This window comes from Rousettus aegyptiacus, unplaced genomic scaffold (genome assembly GCF_014176215.1).
Source record: "Rousettus aegyptiacus isolate mRouAeg1 unplaced genomic scaffold, mRouAeg1.p scaffold_m13_p_12, whole genome shotgun sequence".
Taxonomy (NCBI): Eukaryota; Metazoa; Chordata; class Mammalia; order Chiroptera; family Pteropodidae; genus Rousettus; species Rousettus aegyptiacus.
This window is the reverse complement of record NW_023416287.1, coordinates 58,859,970-58,877,924: the sequence shown is the minus strand read 5'-3', so window position 1 is coordinate 58,877,924 and position 17,955 is coordinate 58,859,970. Positions and strand designations below refer to the sequence as shown.

The 17,955-nt window shown below is 39.4% G+C and overlaps 1 protein-coding gene across 4 annotated transcripts in view; it reads left to right on the top strand.

The window, feature by feature from the left end:
* The window catches only part of ZNF521 (zinc finger protein 521), a 263,268-nt gene extending 247,384 nt beyond the window's left edge, over nt 1-15,884 (top strand). For 2 of the 4 annotated variants that reach the window (XM_016120247.2, XM_016120431.2), the window contains one exon: nt 14,546-15,352. In XM_016120247.2, coding sequence (XP_015975733.1) covers nt 14,546-14,575 — 30 coding nt within the window. In that variant the 3' untranslated portion in view covers nt 14,576-15,352. Of the gene's footprint in view, nt 1-14,545 lie in introns of all 4 variants that reach the window. The other 2 variants (XM_016120335.2, XM_016120171.2) reach the window with 2 other exon arrangements.
* The last annotated feature ends 2,071 nt before the right edge of the window (nt 15,885-17,955 follow it).

The window sequence follows — 17,955 nt, the reverse complement described above, 5'->3', positions numbered from 1 at the left end:
TTGCAGAATCTGCTCAGCAAGAGGCTGCTCATTTCGTTCTGTTCCGAGGCAGGCAACAGGAGGGCAGCTTTATAATCAGCCCTCAAAGGACCCCCAGCCGCCCCAGAGTCTCGGGCTGATTGAATAACTCCTGGGCCTCTTCCCCTAGGCCTCCATCAGCGGGGGTCCTGTGGAAAGCAATCTCCCGCAGACTGGCACTGAAGTGAGCTTTAAACCACCATTTTCTGCTCTCCAGAGGAGCCTGGAGTACTAAAAGATAGATGGACTGCAGATATTTTATGAGAAACTGTCAGAAGAAGAGCAGAGTAAATGTTTTTTTTTCTTCTTCTTTGAGTCACATACTACATCACTGTTGAATTTCTCCCAACATCTTTTATATTTAAAGTAAGAAATTAATTGGTTGCTAACCTTTAATTCCCCTTCCTTCTTCTTCATTGTCTTCCTCCTTTTTTCCCCCTTAAATATTCACACAGAGGCCTTTGCTTAACCACAGTTGCAGAAAATCAGTACCATTTGCAATGAAATATTTATAATGACAGAATGAAAAATTGGATTCATTTTCTGGACTGTAGCCGAACAGTCTGCAACTTTGTGCAGCATTGTCGAGCATGTCTCTTTCCTCCCTTTCGTTGGAGTCTTTTTAGAAAACATGCCACATGTACACTTACCTACGCTTTGGAGGGGTGCCTACCAAAACACAGGCCCCATTTCTACTCTTTAAAAAAAGAGAAAAGAGCCTATTTTTGTTTGTGCTGCCATGTGGGGGCTCGGCCTGCAGAAAAGGTAGAGAGGTATGAATCTGGTCAAAAGGAAGAGTGCTGTATCTGTAGGGAAGAACTGGGAGAAGTTTACAGGGAATACAGGAGACAGTCTGGTCCGCACTTTGTAGCAGAAGACAGGTAGCAGTCAGCACGCCTTGGTATCTCAAGGGCAGATGGAGAAGGGGAAATGGGAAAGCAGAACTAAAGTGGGTAAATATGCATTGACTATCCAAGCTCACCTTTTTCTTCCTTCCAGTGTGTTAGCTGCATAGGCTTTTCTTTCCCCCTCATATTCAGAATGCTTTCTTTCTAATCAGAGTTGATTATTGCATTTTTTTTTTTTAAGAGATAAAAGACAAAAGGATTTTGCTAGGACAGTCCGGTGTTGTACTTCAAACAAGTCTGCCTCCAAGTGCAAAGCCACAGCACATTCATTCTTATTACAGGAAGAGATTGGTTTTGTAGCAAGATGCTTATGGAGTAAATTCCAGTTTACTAAGTAAGTTTTCGCTTACCACTCCACAGACAGGCCAAAAGAACCTGCTCATTTCTCCTCCCTCCGTTGTGGGAGTATAACATGGAATTAAACGAGAGGGCCTTCTCAGGTTCCCATCCCAGCCCTCTGGGTTAACCTTTCATTCGGGGGCCTTCTGAAACACTGGGTTAATTAGTTAGTGTTGTTTTCTTCTGGTGGCTTTTCAAAAGTGAAAACAGTTCTAAGCCTGACAATTTAAGCATGACTAAAAATAGTCTTAAGCACAGATCTTCAGGTTTCATTCTCTGAATTTGCATCGTGCACTGCCTACTCCACAAGATCAATAATCCATATTTTATTGTATAATAAAGGCTGCCTGTAATTGAATTAGCTCATTTATTCCATCTGATTAGTCCTATTTTATTCATGGAGAAGAAAAATAATACAACTTACCTTCACCGATATATTGCATTAAATGAATGTAAAGAGCTTTCAGCACTCTAAAACAAATTTATAAGGATGACAGAGAAGTAATTTCAATATTCGTTCCAAGGAATAGTATGAATCACGTCACACTGCAGTTTTGGGTGATGACTTTAACGTTCACGTCTATTGTGTCAGCACGTCCTCTAGTCATCCTGGTGTGAGAGCAGTAACAGGTCTCTCTTCAGCAAGAACCCTACTCCAAAATTGAGAAGCAATGGGGATAGTCGTCTTATTGCTCTTGGAGATTCACTTAAAGAGATTTCACCCAAAGGTGGTTTCCTCTTCGGGGAGCACAGTTTTCAATATTTTTGAATGCTTCTTCTCTTTGAAGCGAAATCTTAGCACTGATTTGGACTTGGGTGATGAGAAACATTGGACAGGAAAGGAGTCATTCATTATTGGTGTCTCTCAAGATTGCAATGTGTCCTACAACGTGTGTGTAAAACATACTTTCTCAGAGGTTTGGCGTTTTTCTACAGGCTTCAAGATTTGTCTTTTCATAGCATTTCAAAAAAAAAAAAAGGATTTTGAAAAATATGCTGACAGTTCAGCATGAAATAATGTGTGTTCTGACACAAACTACACTGTAGCTTAAGAATCTAGCCTGAAGTTATTTTACTGTAGCGTTTCCTTGATTCAGAGGAGAAGAAATTATTTTCCTTAAAAGTGTGTGTTTTAGGATGTGACAGTAACTTTTCTCCAGTGTTGCGCATGGTTTCAGTAGATTATTTCTGCTTAATCCTTATCATTGCATTCTTTCTTGAGGACTGAGGTTAAGGGGAAAAGCATTTTTTTTTAACATTAATTTTTTAACAATTTAGGTAAGTCTGAAATATATACCCTAGTAAATGGGAGCTGTAAGAGTGGTGGGTTCAGAGTCAATATCCTCTGCAGACCAGAAAAGGGATACCGAATAGCATTCGTTTATGTACTGCCGGATGTATTTCTGCATGTGACATGGCTTGCTGAACTGCTTTGAATGATTTTCAGCATTATTAAGCAGACTCACAGCAGCAACAGGCCTCATAACAGAAGTAAAGAGCCATGTGGCAGAAGTCCTTGGTGAGGGAAAGTTGCATGGCTAACCTCGTCATCAGAGAGCGAAACACCCAAATGCAGACTTTATTTTAATCTGAGTTAACAATTCTCTGGTAATATTTCTCTTCCTCTTGTCCAGCTCCTTCTGTGTTGTGGCTGGTTTGCATTTGCGTTTGAAGTGCCAAGCGGTTTAATGAAGTTATTCTTTTATAAATTTTGCAACACTGAAGCAAGCATGAGGGCTTTAAATTAGAATAAGTGCCACTTCTGGCTGGCAGGTTCCTTTGAGGGCTGATTAGAATGAGGCCTCCCGTCGCAGGCCCTTTATGCTCGGCAGTGTTGCTGTGTGTACTTGTTTACAGCTCACCTTTGAATTTGCATGAGTATGCACCATGCCTGCTGCCTGGCCCTCTCTTAGTCAAAGCTGTCTTTCTTCCAGGATCATGTTAAATACTTCACTTTAAAGAGTTATTTTTTAAATTATATTGCTTTATGGTAATGAATTAAAATTAATTTGGAGTAGCAAATTATATAAGGATGTGAGGGTTATAGATTACTCTCACCATAGCTACAGCACATCTTCGTGTGGGGGAATTAAAGGGCTGTCTTTCTAGTGCACCATGAGGGACGAGCAAACTGTCCCACAGAGACCTAGAAGCAGTGCCAGAAAAGGAGCCCAGGAAGTGGGAGGAGGCAGGAGTTTCAAGTGTGGGTTTCTGAAGCAAGTAGAAGGTGGGTGGAGAGTGGGGGCAGCTCTGCCATTTTCAGACCTGAAAGATACTGAGACAAGGGGAAGTGATGGACAAGAGAGAACACAAATATGCCTTAAGACCTGACACGTTCCCATACAAGATAAGAGATGCGCTTAAGCATTCCTGATTCCTTCGACTTGCTTGTCTGAACAGAGGTTATTTCAGGGGATGGGGATGCAGGAGATTATTAAAGAAAGGGGACTTGAAACTTTCTACAGCACACAAAAACATACTGGGACAAGGGAAAGGAAAGAGAGCAAGCTTAGGGGAAAAAAAGCACCAAACTCGATTGTAAGATTTTTCTCCCATCTCCAAACCAGAATTTTTTCAAATTTAAAATGAGAGACCCCCCACCCCCACCACCACCAATAGAGTTGGATTTGTGAAATATTTGTGTTTTAAAAAGACTTTCTTAGAATTCAAAACAAGGAGCTGCTTATGGCTCCTTCTAATTGCATTCTCCATGCAGGAACATGAGCCCAGAGGGACAAAAAGATCAAAGCAAACACCAAGGATTTTACCTGTAGAACTCATGCACATATGTAACTCCCCACCTCTCCACAGCACAAGCTGGCACCCACATCCAGCTCAGGCATGAGTGTGCACAGGTGCACGCATGTGCACACACTCATGTAGTTTAACTATGTGAATTATGTGACTCAATACATTGTCCATTCACAGTCTCATTTTTTGTGGGTTTTTCCTAAAGTAAATACCCTAGGAGACAAGCACTTGGTTGCCTAAGATGGAGAAAGATATTTTTTCTGTTCTTGATGATTTATTATGTGTTTGACTTACTCTTAATGTGAGTTTACCTCCTAGAGCGTGTGGCAGTATTTTTAATAAAAGAAATGATACACTATAAGCAAGTGGCATTTCTTTGCTTTTTGCCCAAGTTCAATAAACTATTTTTCATAATTATTGGAATTTAGTCGAAGGGAATCCTTGTCCATATCAAATGGAAAAGCAGAAAGAGTCCTTTCTCCCTCCTTCTCCCTACAAAGGTTACTCTTTGAATACAAATTACAACGCCTTGTGCTTCTCCCATTCTAATCAGATGACCTTTTGAATCTAGTGGACCAGAGTTTAAATCCTAAGCCTGCCAGTCAGTTTTTAAATCAATGCCCTGCTCCAACAGCGTTCAGGTACATAACTTTAAATTTCAATGGATTTCAAAGACAAGTGAAAGAAGACAGGCTGGTAGAATCTCGAAGCAAGTGGTAGAACAACCCAGCTTGGCTGCAAGACCTTGGGCCATGTAATGTGACTATGGGCAATTTCACTAAATAAATCCTTTAAAAATTTTTTTAAAAACCTTCTAGGATTCAAAATCTAAAAGAAAAAAGAGGAGCAGGAAACTTGTAATATTTGCAAAAGGACATTCCTGAGCAATTATCAATTTAAGCTCCCATTATTTGCCACTAATTACTATACAAGGCTGTTAAATATTTAGCAGAAGTTTGTTTAATTGCGTTTGATGGAGAAGGGGATGTCTGAATATGGCTTGAGCATCAGGATTCAGTTGTGTGCACCAAGAGCCAGGCAGAGAAGAAATTTGTTTTCACCCAATATGAACACATTACAGCCAGACAAGCATTCTTTTTTCTTCCTTCCACAGATTTATTTATCTTTAAGGTATCTAAAATTAGAGCACGAAGAAGGGGCACTGTTAACGGATGTAAAATTGGAAGGAGGTCATTCTTAACCTTGTTTACAGATGTTCTAGTTTAGAAAGCGCCAGTGTGATAAATTAAACATTACAGGGGGAGAAATTAAAGCTTAGCAACAACTGGCACATGGACACATCTGTCTGTGAAGCACTGCCTTAATCCCTGAATATCTTATTAGACTGTATTGCCCATCAAAGCCTTCTGTCCCACAATATGCTGGAATCCTACAATTTCAGAATCTGAACAAAATCTTTAAGCTCCAGCCTCTCTTTCACTTTTGCTGCCTTCATATAGTGTAAGTTTTCTGTTGGCTCCTTGCATGTAAACAGGTAGATCAATTTATAGTTTCCTGTTAAAAATAAACCTTTTTATTTTTAACATATTTCCCAATGGTCATTTTGCTCTTCTCAGCCTGTTCTTTCAATTCAACACTTTTTTCCCCCTCAGCGTGGTAGATAGTGAGGGCTGTTATCAGTTCCAAAAAGAGAAATTTTCAAGCCTATCAGGTATGGAAAACAGATGGGGTCAGCTAGTGACTGAAATTTTACTGTCATTTTTTAAGTTCTTAATGAAAAATGAAACTATTATACTGTTAACATTTCCTATTTATGATCCATAAGCAGTACTTATCCTTTTGAAGCTGATGGACCAGAGTGGCCTGTTTTATTTCTCTGTGATGTTTGTGAAAATACTAGAAATTGTTCTGCATTAGCAATTTGGACGTGGCATTATTTTAAAACATAGTCTTGGTGTTGGCTTCAGAAGACTTGTATTAGACTAAGGCTAGGCTAATTAGTAAGAATTCTTGTGGCATTGTTAACTACCATAGGCTTTTCCAGCTTGATTTGATGTAAAGATGACCATCTGTAGTGAAAACAGGCCCTTTTGAATTGTCTTCCCATGCCCCTGCCCGGCCAGAGGGGTCTTCACCTCAGAGATAACTTTGAGTCCTAGGCAGTGTCTGCGTTCTGTGGCTCTCAGCTTGACTCGTGCTTGCTCTCTTCCTCAGGAGCCCATGACTCCCTTCTCACCTCCTCCTCCTCATGGCTCCAGCACCACCAGATAAGTGTGACTCCTCTGGGAACTAAGCCCACAGCTTCTTACGGGAAGAGAGGGGGCCCTTTCTCTATGGTCCATAGCTTCCTGTCCTCCCTGAGTTGGTCTGTACAATGACAGAGAGCTTCTGTCATCTTTGTAGCCAACCCAGCACAGGTATTAGAACACATCAACCAGTGCCACTCAACAATTATTTCACGCCTGAAGCCAGCTCAGCTACTGGAGTAGCTATAAGACCTTGAAAGTTGGCTTAAACTCTGGAACTTAATTTCTTCACCTGTAAAATAAGCTATTGGACCAAATTCTGTCAAAACCCTCCCAGCAAATTGAGGGTAGTGGTTCTGCAGTTCTTTCACAGTAGACAGATCTTTCCATACCTTACATATTAATGTCCAGAGTTTAATATTTGGGTCCTTTTATTCTTTATGAGATAGCAAATATTCCCAAAGCAGCCTTGATTAATTGCCATCTAAACGTACCACCTCTGTTCATTGATGGTACGTGGAAGATCTTAGTAAATTGCTGAATGAGTGGACATTTTTGGAGTTACTCAGTTCCTTACATGAGCAATGTCATTTATTGTGTATCTCAGAGGATCTTTTCTACCATTTATTAATGACTGCCCACTCTCACTCATGACTGTATTTTAAAATGTCATGCGATATAGTTCTGTGTGGTATATATGCATCCCTTTGCTACTCTTTTTTTTTTAATTTGATAGAGATACCTCTTAGACTAAAGACTAAGTAACATACTTAAGCATGACACTTAAGCAAGTTCAGTGTTTTCAAAACACTGTAAAGTAGTAGTCCTCAATAGAGGGTGATTTATTTTTTTCTCATCAGGGGATATATGACAAAGTCTGTAGACATTTCTGGTTCTCACAACTTAGAAAGTGCCACTGGCATGTTGTCGATAGAGGCCAGAGATGCTGCGGAACAACCTATAGTGTACAGGACCAACCCCCTAGAACAAATAGTTTTCCAGCCCAACATGCCAACAGTGTTGAAGCTGGGAAATCTTGTCATAAGACAGTTTTACTGGCCTTCTGGAATCCATCATGAAGCAATTGAATAATATCTATTTTATAAAATGACTAAGAAATAGCTTACTGGATTGTGTTTGGGGTTACTTTTGAAATCTGTGTGTGCACATGTGTGTGTATGTGCACATGTGCATACACATACATACATATGTACATACATATATTTATATACATATATTTAAGGCTTCCGACTATAAACTCATGAACAAGCTTATAGGGTTATCTCAGGCCAGCCTTTTCCAGGCTTATTTAGCATGAATGTCCAGAGAAAAACAACAGCCAAAAAATAAATAAAAATGTCCTTTGGTGTTTATTAGAATGTGAAATCATTTCCTATGGCAGATATGATGGAAATTTCATTGTTAGAACCATTTAAAACTGGCCTGGAGTATAAACCTTATAAAACAATTCTGTTCCAGCAAGGGGACAAACCAAATAACCTAATAGTCCTTTTCTGCCTTTTAATATCTTGTATTTTTACAATCACTTCTGATGATGCCATTTCACCTTTTGCTTTAATATAGCTTAGTGTCATCCAGAAGATGCTCTGAGATGTCAGGCCAACCCCACGTGAACTGTTAAATGTCAAAAGAAAATGTGTCAGTGTCTCCGTAAGTTCATGGTGATGATATTACCATATGAAAAAATAAAAGGGGAAATTCTGTCAGTGCAAACATGATCATAAATGCAACATTTATGACATCAAAGAGGGGGGCAAAAACATCATGACAGAGTTTCAGAAATGCCATTGTTATGTCAAAATAAAAGAGTAGAATCTCATTTTAGTCAATTCGAAGTACAAATTATGAGTCAACTTCCCTGGTTATGAAAATCCATTATATGAATATGTTTCTTAGATTCTCCTACCACTTTGGGAAATCTTGTATATTTGCCTTTAAAGAATATTCGATGAAATATAACATATCTCACAAAAATGCACATACCCATGTATATGTTCCTCGTGTTTACCATCTAAGGTCCAGGAAAACACAATTACCCCAAATTTCTCCTGCCAGAAAGTGTGTGGAAAATGGACACTTTGGAGTGCAAAATACAATCTAGTTGGCGCTTCAGGATGATTCGGGTCTTCGGTATAATTTTTAGAACATTTCTAATGGTGCTTCCACAGCTGCAGCTGTTCACTTTTAATTAGTTTAAAACTATGAGTACTTTCGTAATTGTGTGGACTTTGAAAATGTTAATTTATTGCATTCACATCCCGTTAACCTTATTAAGATGTTTAAAGGCTGCCCTTTGCGTTGTGACAGGTTTTTCTCTAACGTATTGAGGAAATAACCCAGTATCCTGTCATCATTATCTGTATAGACTTTTAAAACTATTTTACTAGCAAAAGAAGTTGGAAATGAAAGAGAGGGCAAATGTAAAAATCTTGATTAGAAAGTATAATTTAATAGAACATGTATTGAACCAGATGTATTGATTAATGTAGAAGATATAGTACTTATATTGATTCAAACCAGAGATTTAGTACTAAAAGCTCTAAGCCAAAATGCTGTTGCAGATTGCTACAAAAGTCAGTTTAATGCTGTCCTTGAGAATGCCTTCACAAAGAAATTCTTCTAATGTTTGAGGACTAGGTAGAATGCGGTATATGTCAGTTTGATCCCGGAGGGTTTTATTTTGTACTCTAATAGCTGTTACGAGCCTACATTATATCCAAGGAGTAATTTTCCTTAGGGGTGCCTGGCTCGCTTTGTGTCAATATTCTAGCATTTTAAGTCACGTACAGTATATGCTTCTGGGAACAGGGAAGGAGCCAGCCAGACTCATAATGGTCTGCATTCATTAATAAAGGCAGAAGCTTCTGTCCCTCCATTGCCCACTACAGGGATGTCTCTTTGGCCTTCAGGGACCCGTACAGACACATTTAAAGAAAGCTTTATTTTGAGTGGGCAGGAGATGAAATGTAGGACTTGCAGGCATTTCCTAAGTCAGCTATGTGCCCGAGCACAGAGGTGACCTTAATGGGTCAAAGAAGAATGCAGGTCAAAAGACTTATTATCCAGCCTGTTGGAAACCAATTGCTTTTGTTTAAAAAAAAAAATAAAAATAAAATAAAAAATAAAAAAAAGCAGGAGTGATTAAAGGTGGACGGTGGTGTAGAATTCTGTTCACAGCCTGTAACTGCGTGGCTGTATGTGTACTGGAATCTGCTTCCAGAAAAATAAGAACATACAGATTATCTCTAGTGCTTAGAGATAAAGGTCCAACCCTAGTGATAAAAGGAAGAGTAATATAATTAGTTAATCAGTGATGATTGATTATGAATGTTTGTGTTCAACTAAAGGAAAAAACAACATGCTGCCATGGTGCTGTCACCATCTGTTGAAAGCAACAGCCACATTTAATCCTTATATTTCTTGATTTCTTCCCGCCTCGCATTGTTGCAGGGCCATGATTGCCTACTATTTCATCTGGTTGGAAAACATCTCATTTAAATTGAATACAACTGCCGTTTAAATTCAAGATTCTAATGGCATGGTGAATTAGTGGAAAGCTTGTTTTTTTTTTTTTTTTTTTTTCATTCCTTTTAAAATAGCCTGCTGGCTCTTTTTCTTAGTTTTAAAAGCTTGTCAGAATTTGTTTGAGACAAAGGGCTATAAATAGATGCGTCCTGGTAAAAATGATTAACGTCTTTGAATCAACAGATCTCACAAAACTTCCATTCAAATGCAGGTTTTTTTTTATTTTTTATTACCATTGCTACTTAACAATTTGCCGATGCCGACAGAAGGTTACAAAACACAGACCAGACGAGGCCTCTGCCAAAAGATTGGACAATCTGTGGCACAAATTTTCAGAATGGGGACTTAATTTTTCCATCCTGGGAAGTAGATTCCCCCAGGCTTTCCTCTGAAGCTTAACTTCATCATTGTTGTAGGAGCAAATATTCAAATTTACATCAAATCACAGGAAAATGGAATAGGTTGGCCAAGGTGAACGGTTTCAGTGGATCATGGGTTTTTATTTTTATTTAAAGAATATTTTGCTTGGATTGCATTTTAAATAGGATTAAATGGTTTGACCAGTAAATGTGGTCAGCTCTCAGAAAAGAGGAGGCTGAATTAATCATTTGTTAGAGTGCCAAGCCCAAAATGAGAATTCCAGTCTTGTAAAATGAAAGGCATCTCATATTTTTAAAGAAATACATAAAAAAAAAAAAGAAATATACATAGTGCTAGAAGGGAATTTGTAAGGTCCTCATCTGTTTTTTAGCTTTCTAAGTTTAATTTTACATTTAAAGAGAAAAAAAGAACATACTCCTTTCAAATGGGGCCCTTTACAGTAAAGAGAGTGGTTTTTTTGAAACCTAGTTATTAAGGTATCATACCTAGAAAGATCTTTTAAGCTTTAAGGTGTGTTGTGGATTTGATTTTTTTTTTTTTTTAACACAAACCCCCCTCGTGTAAAACAACTGTTCATAGCTGGGATTAATGGTTTGCAATTTTCAGTTACTTAGACATGGGGTCTCCAAGAGATGGCTTTTTGCAGAGTAGAATATGGCTCTCTGTGGGATTACAGAAGTTTTCTTCTCTTCGTACTTCCTTTTCTGTCATCGCCCCCCACCCCCATCGATGTTGCGCCGATGTTCTCCTCGATTATGTAAAACATTTTCCCTTCATTGGAACAGATATTTTTTCTCATAACCTGTCATTGCGTTAAAGTACTTTGGGGACTGTGAATTGCTGTGTAAAATTGGTGAGATTACCTACTGCTTTGTTCTAGCGTAGTGGTTTCCTCTGGACCTAAAGAGCAGAACGCGTACAGGGGGAAGGCTGCTTGCTGATGGCCTGGCAGCGCTTTCTCCTCCCTGCGCGTCCATGTGTGCGCCGCAGTGACGCGGACCAGCTCTGTGGCATGGCCAGGAGCCAGGGCAGGAGAGAACCGTGCGCAGAGCCTACCCTCTCATTCTGCTTAGTGCTCATCTGGTCTGCTGTTCGCCTTTCCCTCTTGCTTCTCGTCTCCCTTTCTAAAGAAATGATGTCTGTGATTTCTAAAACACGTGAAATACAGAGGGCTTCTATGAAGCAACTTCTTGTTTCTCTTCTCAGAGGCTCTTCAGTGAAGTCTAGAGACTGACACTTTGTATCTGATCTCTCCAGCCTTGAAAAGCCAACCCGATAACCTAGGCAACTCAGACATCAGTATGGTGTGGGGGAGGGGAAGAGACACATCCCCGGGATCCTCCAAGGATGTAAAGGCAAGCACTTGAGGATGGGGTTTCGTTTTTCTTTCAGTCCAAATATGTTCCTTTCCCAAGATCGTCTGGGAATATCCCCTTTTCCACCTTGGGAGTCCCTGCCAGTGGACACCAAGAAAGGGGACCCTGTCCTAGACCGCAGTTAAGCTGGAACGAAAAGGAAAAAGAAAAAAGATGACAACATATAAGTGATCTCAAGGGTGCTCAGGCATCTCCACACCAAGGAAATTTTCTGCCTTTGCCATTTTTCATGCCAGATTTCCCATTTAGATGTTATTTATATTGGGGCTCTTTATTTCTGTATAAGCTTGAATTTCACAGACCATACTCTTGTCCTTCTCTCAAATGATTTAAATTCTTCTCTTTTAATATGCAAAGCATAACTCCTTTAGTGTAGCAACTTCAATCTGTTGCAATAAGTGATTCATATGTATTTGTTCATTTCTTTGCAGCTCTGAAGAGACTTATATGGCTTTGGTTTAGGATGAAAGCATCCGAGACAACTATTGCCAACTATTATGGGCAATTTGTGTTAGGTTTTTGTTTTGCAGTATCTTGATATAAGCACGTAGAAAAACACTGGAGATTTTGCAATGTATCTTCCTTTATTAACCTCTAGAATCCTATCGAATGTAGAATGTCTATTGTAAGCACTTTAAACATTTACAAATAATGTTATTAAACTGATTATTGTTTTTTACTTTGTACTATAAAACAAAAAGTTTCCTGTCTGCCGTCAGTGTCCTATCATTTATGTAATTATCACCATAACTTATATTTATTTTTAAATTCTCTTTTAAAAATAAAAACATCCTTTGTATAAGATCAGACTTGATTCTTTGAGATAGCAAAAGGTACAAGAAACCTTACACAGTGTATTTTGAGTAGTCGAACTTTTGTATTGCTTATAACCTCTCTGAGTAAAATTGTGTTGATTTTTAAGGAAATAGGAAAGCCTTTTAGTCCCATCAGTATTCTAATTACTTTTTTGTCTACATATTAGTGAAAAATAATTTTTAGAAATATTTAAAATCAATACAGAGAAAAAGAGTTGACATAAAAATAGTCTGTTCCTGTATGCACTTTGAAAGTATGACTACTACTAAAAACAAAAGTCTTCCTTTCACTTAATTATAATAGCTATATTTTAAATAAGAGAGAGGAATAATGTTCCTCATCATTATTATTTGTTGTGAATCTTCAAAAATGGACTGAATTTGAAATAAAGAACAGAAAACCAGATTCTCTTCACAAGTCTCCCATCTCCCTCACTGTGCCCTCAGTCACAATTGGGCAAATGTCAACAGCCACACCTCTGTCATCAGCACGTTCATGAAGCAGGCATTTTGCTAGATTCTTGGGGATAAAAAGATAACGAAGTTCTCTAAGGCAAGACCCTCTGCTTTAAAAACTCCCATAGGTCCTCTTCGCCTATAAGACAAAGTCGGAACTGCTTACCAAGGTACAGAGGTGCTTCACAATTTGGCTCCAAACCACCCTCCATCTTCCTTTCTCATCAGTACTCTCGATTCTAGACACTCTAGAAGACTCTAGCCAGTCTGAGCGAGTTGCAGGTCTACAACAACACCTTGCATATTCTTGTTTCATTGCGTTTACCCATGTGAATCTCGACCTGGAGTGCCCTCCCTGCATCCCAGACGCCTACTCACATTTCCACAACTGAAATGTCACATGTTACCTCCACTGCAAAGCCTTCCCTAAAGGGCAGGCAAGGTCAGGTGTAGCATGTCATTTCTGTGTTCATTTCTAATATAACTATTATTTTACCATGATGTGCCCACATGACTGTTTTCTTTAGACCGTGAGCATTTTGAAGGCATAAAGACAGGGTCCATCATTTTCCCTTCAGTAGCCCTTGCCTTGCTAGTCAGTCTTTCATTTAGCCAGATTCTATTTTCTGAACACTGTGATGCTGTGGCCTACGCCAAGTAGTGCTACAAGTGTTCAGCAGATGTTTGCGAAGGAAGGAATAAATGAATGAACACCAGATTTAATGACATAGGGAGAGAGCCAGACCTGCAAATGGCCAGAAGTCAAGACCTAAGAGTGTATTATATAAGCAGTATAAAGTACAGTAGGAAATCAGAGGAGGGAGAAATCCATTTTTGATGGGACAAGCATGGACGTGGTAGTATTTTGAGCTAGGCCTCAAGGTTCTAATCAGGAGAATACAGCAGGTGGTTTACAAAGTGAGAGGTGAGAGAACATGGCTCAGGGTAAGTGCAGAGGAGAGAAGGTGGAAATCAGGCCAGATCCTGACATGCGCTCTGAATGAATGCCTGGGAGCATCCCCTACAGGCCACAGGCCCCGGTATTCCAGTTGGCCTCTCACAGTTTGGAAAGAGGTTGTTCACTCAGAAAGGGGGCATGCTATGTGAATGGAGAGGAACCTACCAAAATACAAAGGCTGCATCAGCTGAGCATGATGGGGGGCGGGGGTCGCCAAATACCGTGATCCACTCCTGAGCCACATCATGACATAGCTCCAAGCCTACCCCCAGGAGAGGAGCTAGAGAAGCTTCCTGCTGCCTCTGTCACTTTTTGGTCAGGCAGCTTTTACCTTTAAAATCCATATTCAGGGAAAGATAGAGCCTCTGCTGTCAAGGTGTTTATCATCTACGAGTGATTAGAACAAAACCATTTGTAATCAATGGAAATTATGCACAGGTAAAGAAAACTGTTAAAATAGTGCTACCTTGGTCTTTGAAAGCAGGTTATATTTTGATAAGAAGTGATAAGGAAGGTAAAGGGAATTCTGGGAAGGTATGGCAGAGGCAGAGGACAGGAAAGGTACAGCCAGTCATCTCACCTAATGTGGGCCCTTAGCCTTGCCTTCCCCGCCCCCCACCCCCTGTACTCACTGGGGGGCAGTGAGGAGTCAATGCCCACATGAGCATCTATTTATCACGGTGCAGAAATAAATTGTTCACGCCTTATAGATCAATCAGAGTTTATAGGTACTTGGTATGATAAAAATATAATCACTAAAGTGTTTTTTCCCCTTTCTTTTTTGTTACAGAATCATACGATGACCCAACACAGCAGTTAGTGCAAGTACAGTCTCTCAAGGAGAATTACTTTTGTGGCACAAAAAGGGAACATGTTTTACTCTTTGCACGGAAACTCTCATTGTTAATGTATATTATTCAGAAACATTGTATTGTACCATAAAACTTGTATTATCAAAACTGTTGGATGTTCATGTGTTTGAACTTTTGAGCACCGGATAGACTCTTTGTATATAAAGTGTTGCACATGTATTATGTCGTCTGATACTAAAATGGTCTTATAAAGACAAGTGGACTTGGGCCCTATTCAGACAAGATTTAAAAAAATGTGAGCAAAGTGGCTTAAGAGAAAGTATTTTCAAGGAAGACAGATTAAAACAACTGTTACACATGAGACTATTTTGGACTTCCTTTTATTTACCCTTAAGCCTAGAATTTCTCTTTTGGTATATCAACAGTTAAATCCAAGACTATTTTTTATTGCTGAAGATTCTTGCAACCGATGAAGAGATGTTCTCACAGAACAGAGCCCCACAGCTGGATAAGGCCCGTATATATATTTGTAAGCCTTGCAATGTGACAGGTAGCATCACTATATATGCAATAGTTGTTATGTAGACTGTCAAAGATTTTTTTTTTCCTGGATACATTTGAAGCTTTGAGTGTTCAAGGTTTTCCTAAATGATTTCACACAGCCAAATTCTTGAATCAGTTGAACTAACCTGTATGTTACTGTTATTAATGTTTACTCTGCGGTCTGAACCTGGAGATTACTGGAATTGTTTTCCAAGAGGAAATAAATTCAGTTTACCATTAGGTATGAGTGTATGTGTGTGTTTTCTTTTCCTAGTTACTCTGCCATTAAAAACAACAACAACAACGACTAATTGCCTGCACCCTTGGAAATGAAATCTGCTCTTGAGTATATCACAGGCACAATCTCAATCATATTTAACCTTTTCACACTGGGCCAAATGCAGCTGGGTGGATATTCATCATACTGCATAGGGAAGGAATCAGACCCAATACACTTCTCCTCTCTCAGATACTACCAGGTCACATTGTACTGGAGGATTCTGACATCACAGATGGATGTGATGGCTGTTTTCTGCATAATTTGCAGCCCAATTCGTGTCATGCTGTGCAAATTTGAACTCAAAGTAGATGGCTGCAATTTGAGAGGCAGTTTGGCTTATGTGTACTTAAGAAGCAGCTTTGTTCATTCAGGAGACAAAGCACAGAGCAGAGAGCTGGGTGACTGTTAGTTCTAGCTCTGTTGTCGACTCCCAGTGTGGTCTTCTCCAGATCATTTCACCCCCTGGCCTCAGTTCCCCAGCCAGGGGAGGTAAGGCACTTGGGCATGAGCCCTCACACAGGTGTGAGTGTCTCTCAAAGATTGAGGGCACCATTGCCTGCCACAAAATGGTGAATGTGTAGGAGCTCTAATTTCAAAGTTGTTTTTTCTTTTTTGAAAGAAGAGAAAAGCAAGGTGTAAATTGAGTCCTGATATACATGTTTAGTCAAAATTGGTAAGTATATACCTGATACTAATGCACAACTTCCAAACATATTACACTTGAAATATTTCACTCGTTGACTCTTGACCTCTTTGACATTCCAAGGGTCTCAAGCAGATCTTTAAATTGTAAACAAGCAAGAATCCTTGCAGCACTTTTTTGATGGGGAACTAAAGCATGGACACATCCACTTCATTGTGGCCGCCCGTCACCAGGGGACCTGTGAATGAAACCCAGATTACCAGCACCACAAGGCATAATTCTCACCCCATGGTTCTCAAACTTTAGCCTGCATCAGGATCACCTAGATGGCTTTGCTTCATCACAGAGTGCTGGACCCGACCCCCAGGATTGTGATTCTGTCTGCCTGGGGTGGGACTCAAAATTTCCTGGTGCTTGGTAGTTCCATGGTGATGCTGTGCTCCTGGCGTGGGGGCCTCACTGAGAACCACGGCTTAACCCATTTCCCAGTTAGTTGGGTGCATTAAATATAAATAACCATGAAAAGTGCTGGCAAGTTATACTCTTTCATTTGTTACCAATAAGAACAGTTTGGTCAAATTTTAGAGTTATTCAGAAACAAGTTCTTTATAGTGGTTAAAGTATGCACATTTGCCAGAATAGTCCAGGTATGCATGTATTTAGTTTTTTAATGCTGGGGAACCTACATGTATACATTTCACAATGGATTACCAGCATGCTATTTAATTAAAAAGCTTTTTCACTGGGTACATAAATAATGAAGTATGCTGAGAATATGCAAGTACATTCATAATTAAAATACTCAGCAATATATTTAAAAAATTAAGATCTCTGATCTAGTCAAGGATTTTGTGTTTAAAATGAAATAACCACACTTAATAATGATTTTTTAAAAAGGTTTAAAACTTCTGGTTATTAATGAGCATGTTCTATTTCACTAAAAGTAAGCTGCCCTTCGTTTCACAGAAAGCAGGTGATGGTGTTATCTAGGGATGGATTCCCAAGTTGCCTAGAACAGCATTGCCTCTCAGAGATCTCCCAGACTCCTAGTTGACACCAGAAGTTGGAAGTCTTGTGCTTAGCATTCTCCTGGAGGCCTCCATGTGGCCGGCCATTGGGCTCCTTCACACACACACACAGCAGCCTCATCTCAGAGCTTAAGGCCAAAAGGGTTGACCCTTATTTGCTCCATATGGCTGGCTGATGTGGTCCATCCTTATAACTGACCATTCTTTGGGTCATAAATACTGAACAGGCATGGAATAGCCATTCCCATCTTTTGCTCGTTACCTTCTTTGTATTTATTCTATGAGACTATAAGGCAACTTTATTATTTATTCCCTAAGAAAATAAGGGAACTTTAAGATTAACAAAATGTTAATAGGAAAATCAGTATTATGTAGAGAGGAGAAAATATGCTTAAGTAGTTGTTTTGTGCTTTAATTTTGGTTCAAATGTGTTTTTAGCATTGACTTGGAGTTTCCTGGTAGTAAAATTTTAAAAAGAGAAAGAGAGAGGAAGGAATATACCGCTTCCTTAAGAGAGATTTTTTTTTTCCTAGCACTTAATTTCAAAAAAATTCTCAAATGCAGGTGGCCAATACAATGACCATTATTCCTGACCATAATTTTATGATCTGAGTCAGTGGTTCTTATCTCATGCTATACATGGCCAGAGAGCTGCTAAACATCCCACGATACATGTGACTGGTCCCCAGAACAGAATTATCAGGCCCCAAATGCCCGTAGTTCCCAGGTTGAGAAACTGTTCTAATATGAAGTTTTATATGATTTTTCGAGGACCTTTTTCCATCGGAATCACCTGGGGAACTTTAAAAACTCATTGCCTGAATCCCATCCTGAGAGGTTCAGACTTAATTGATCTAGAGTGCAAACTGGTCACCAAAAGTGCCCCAGGTGAGT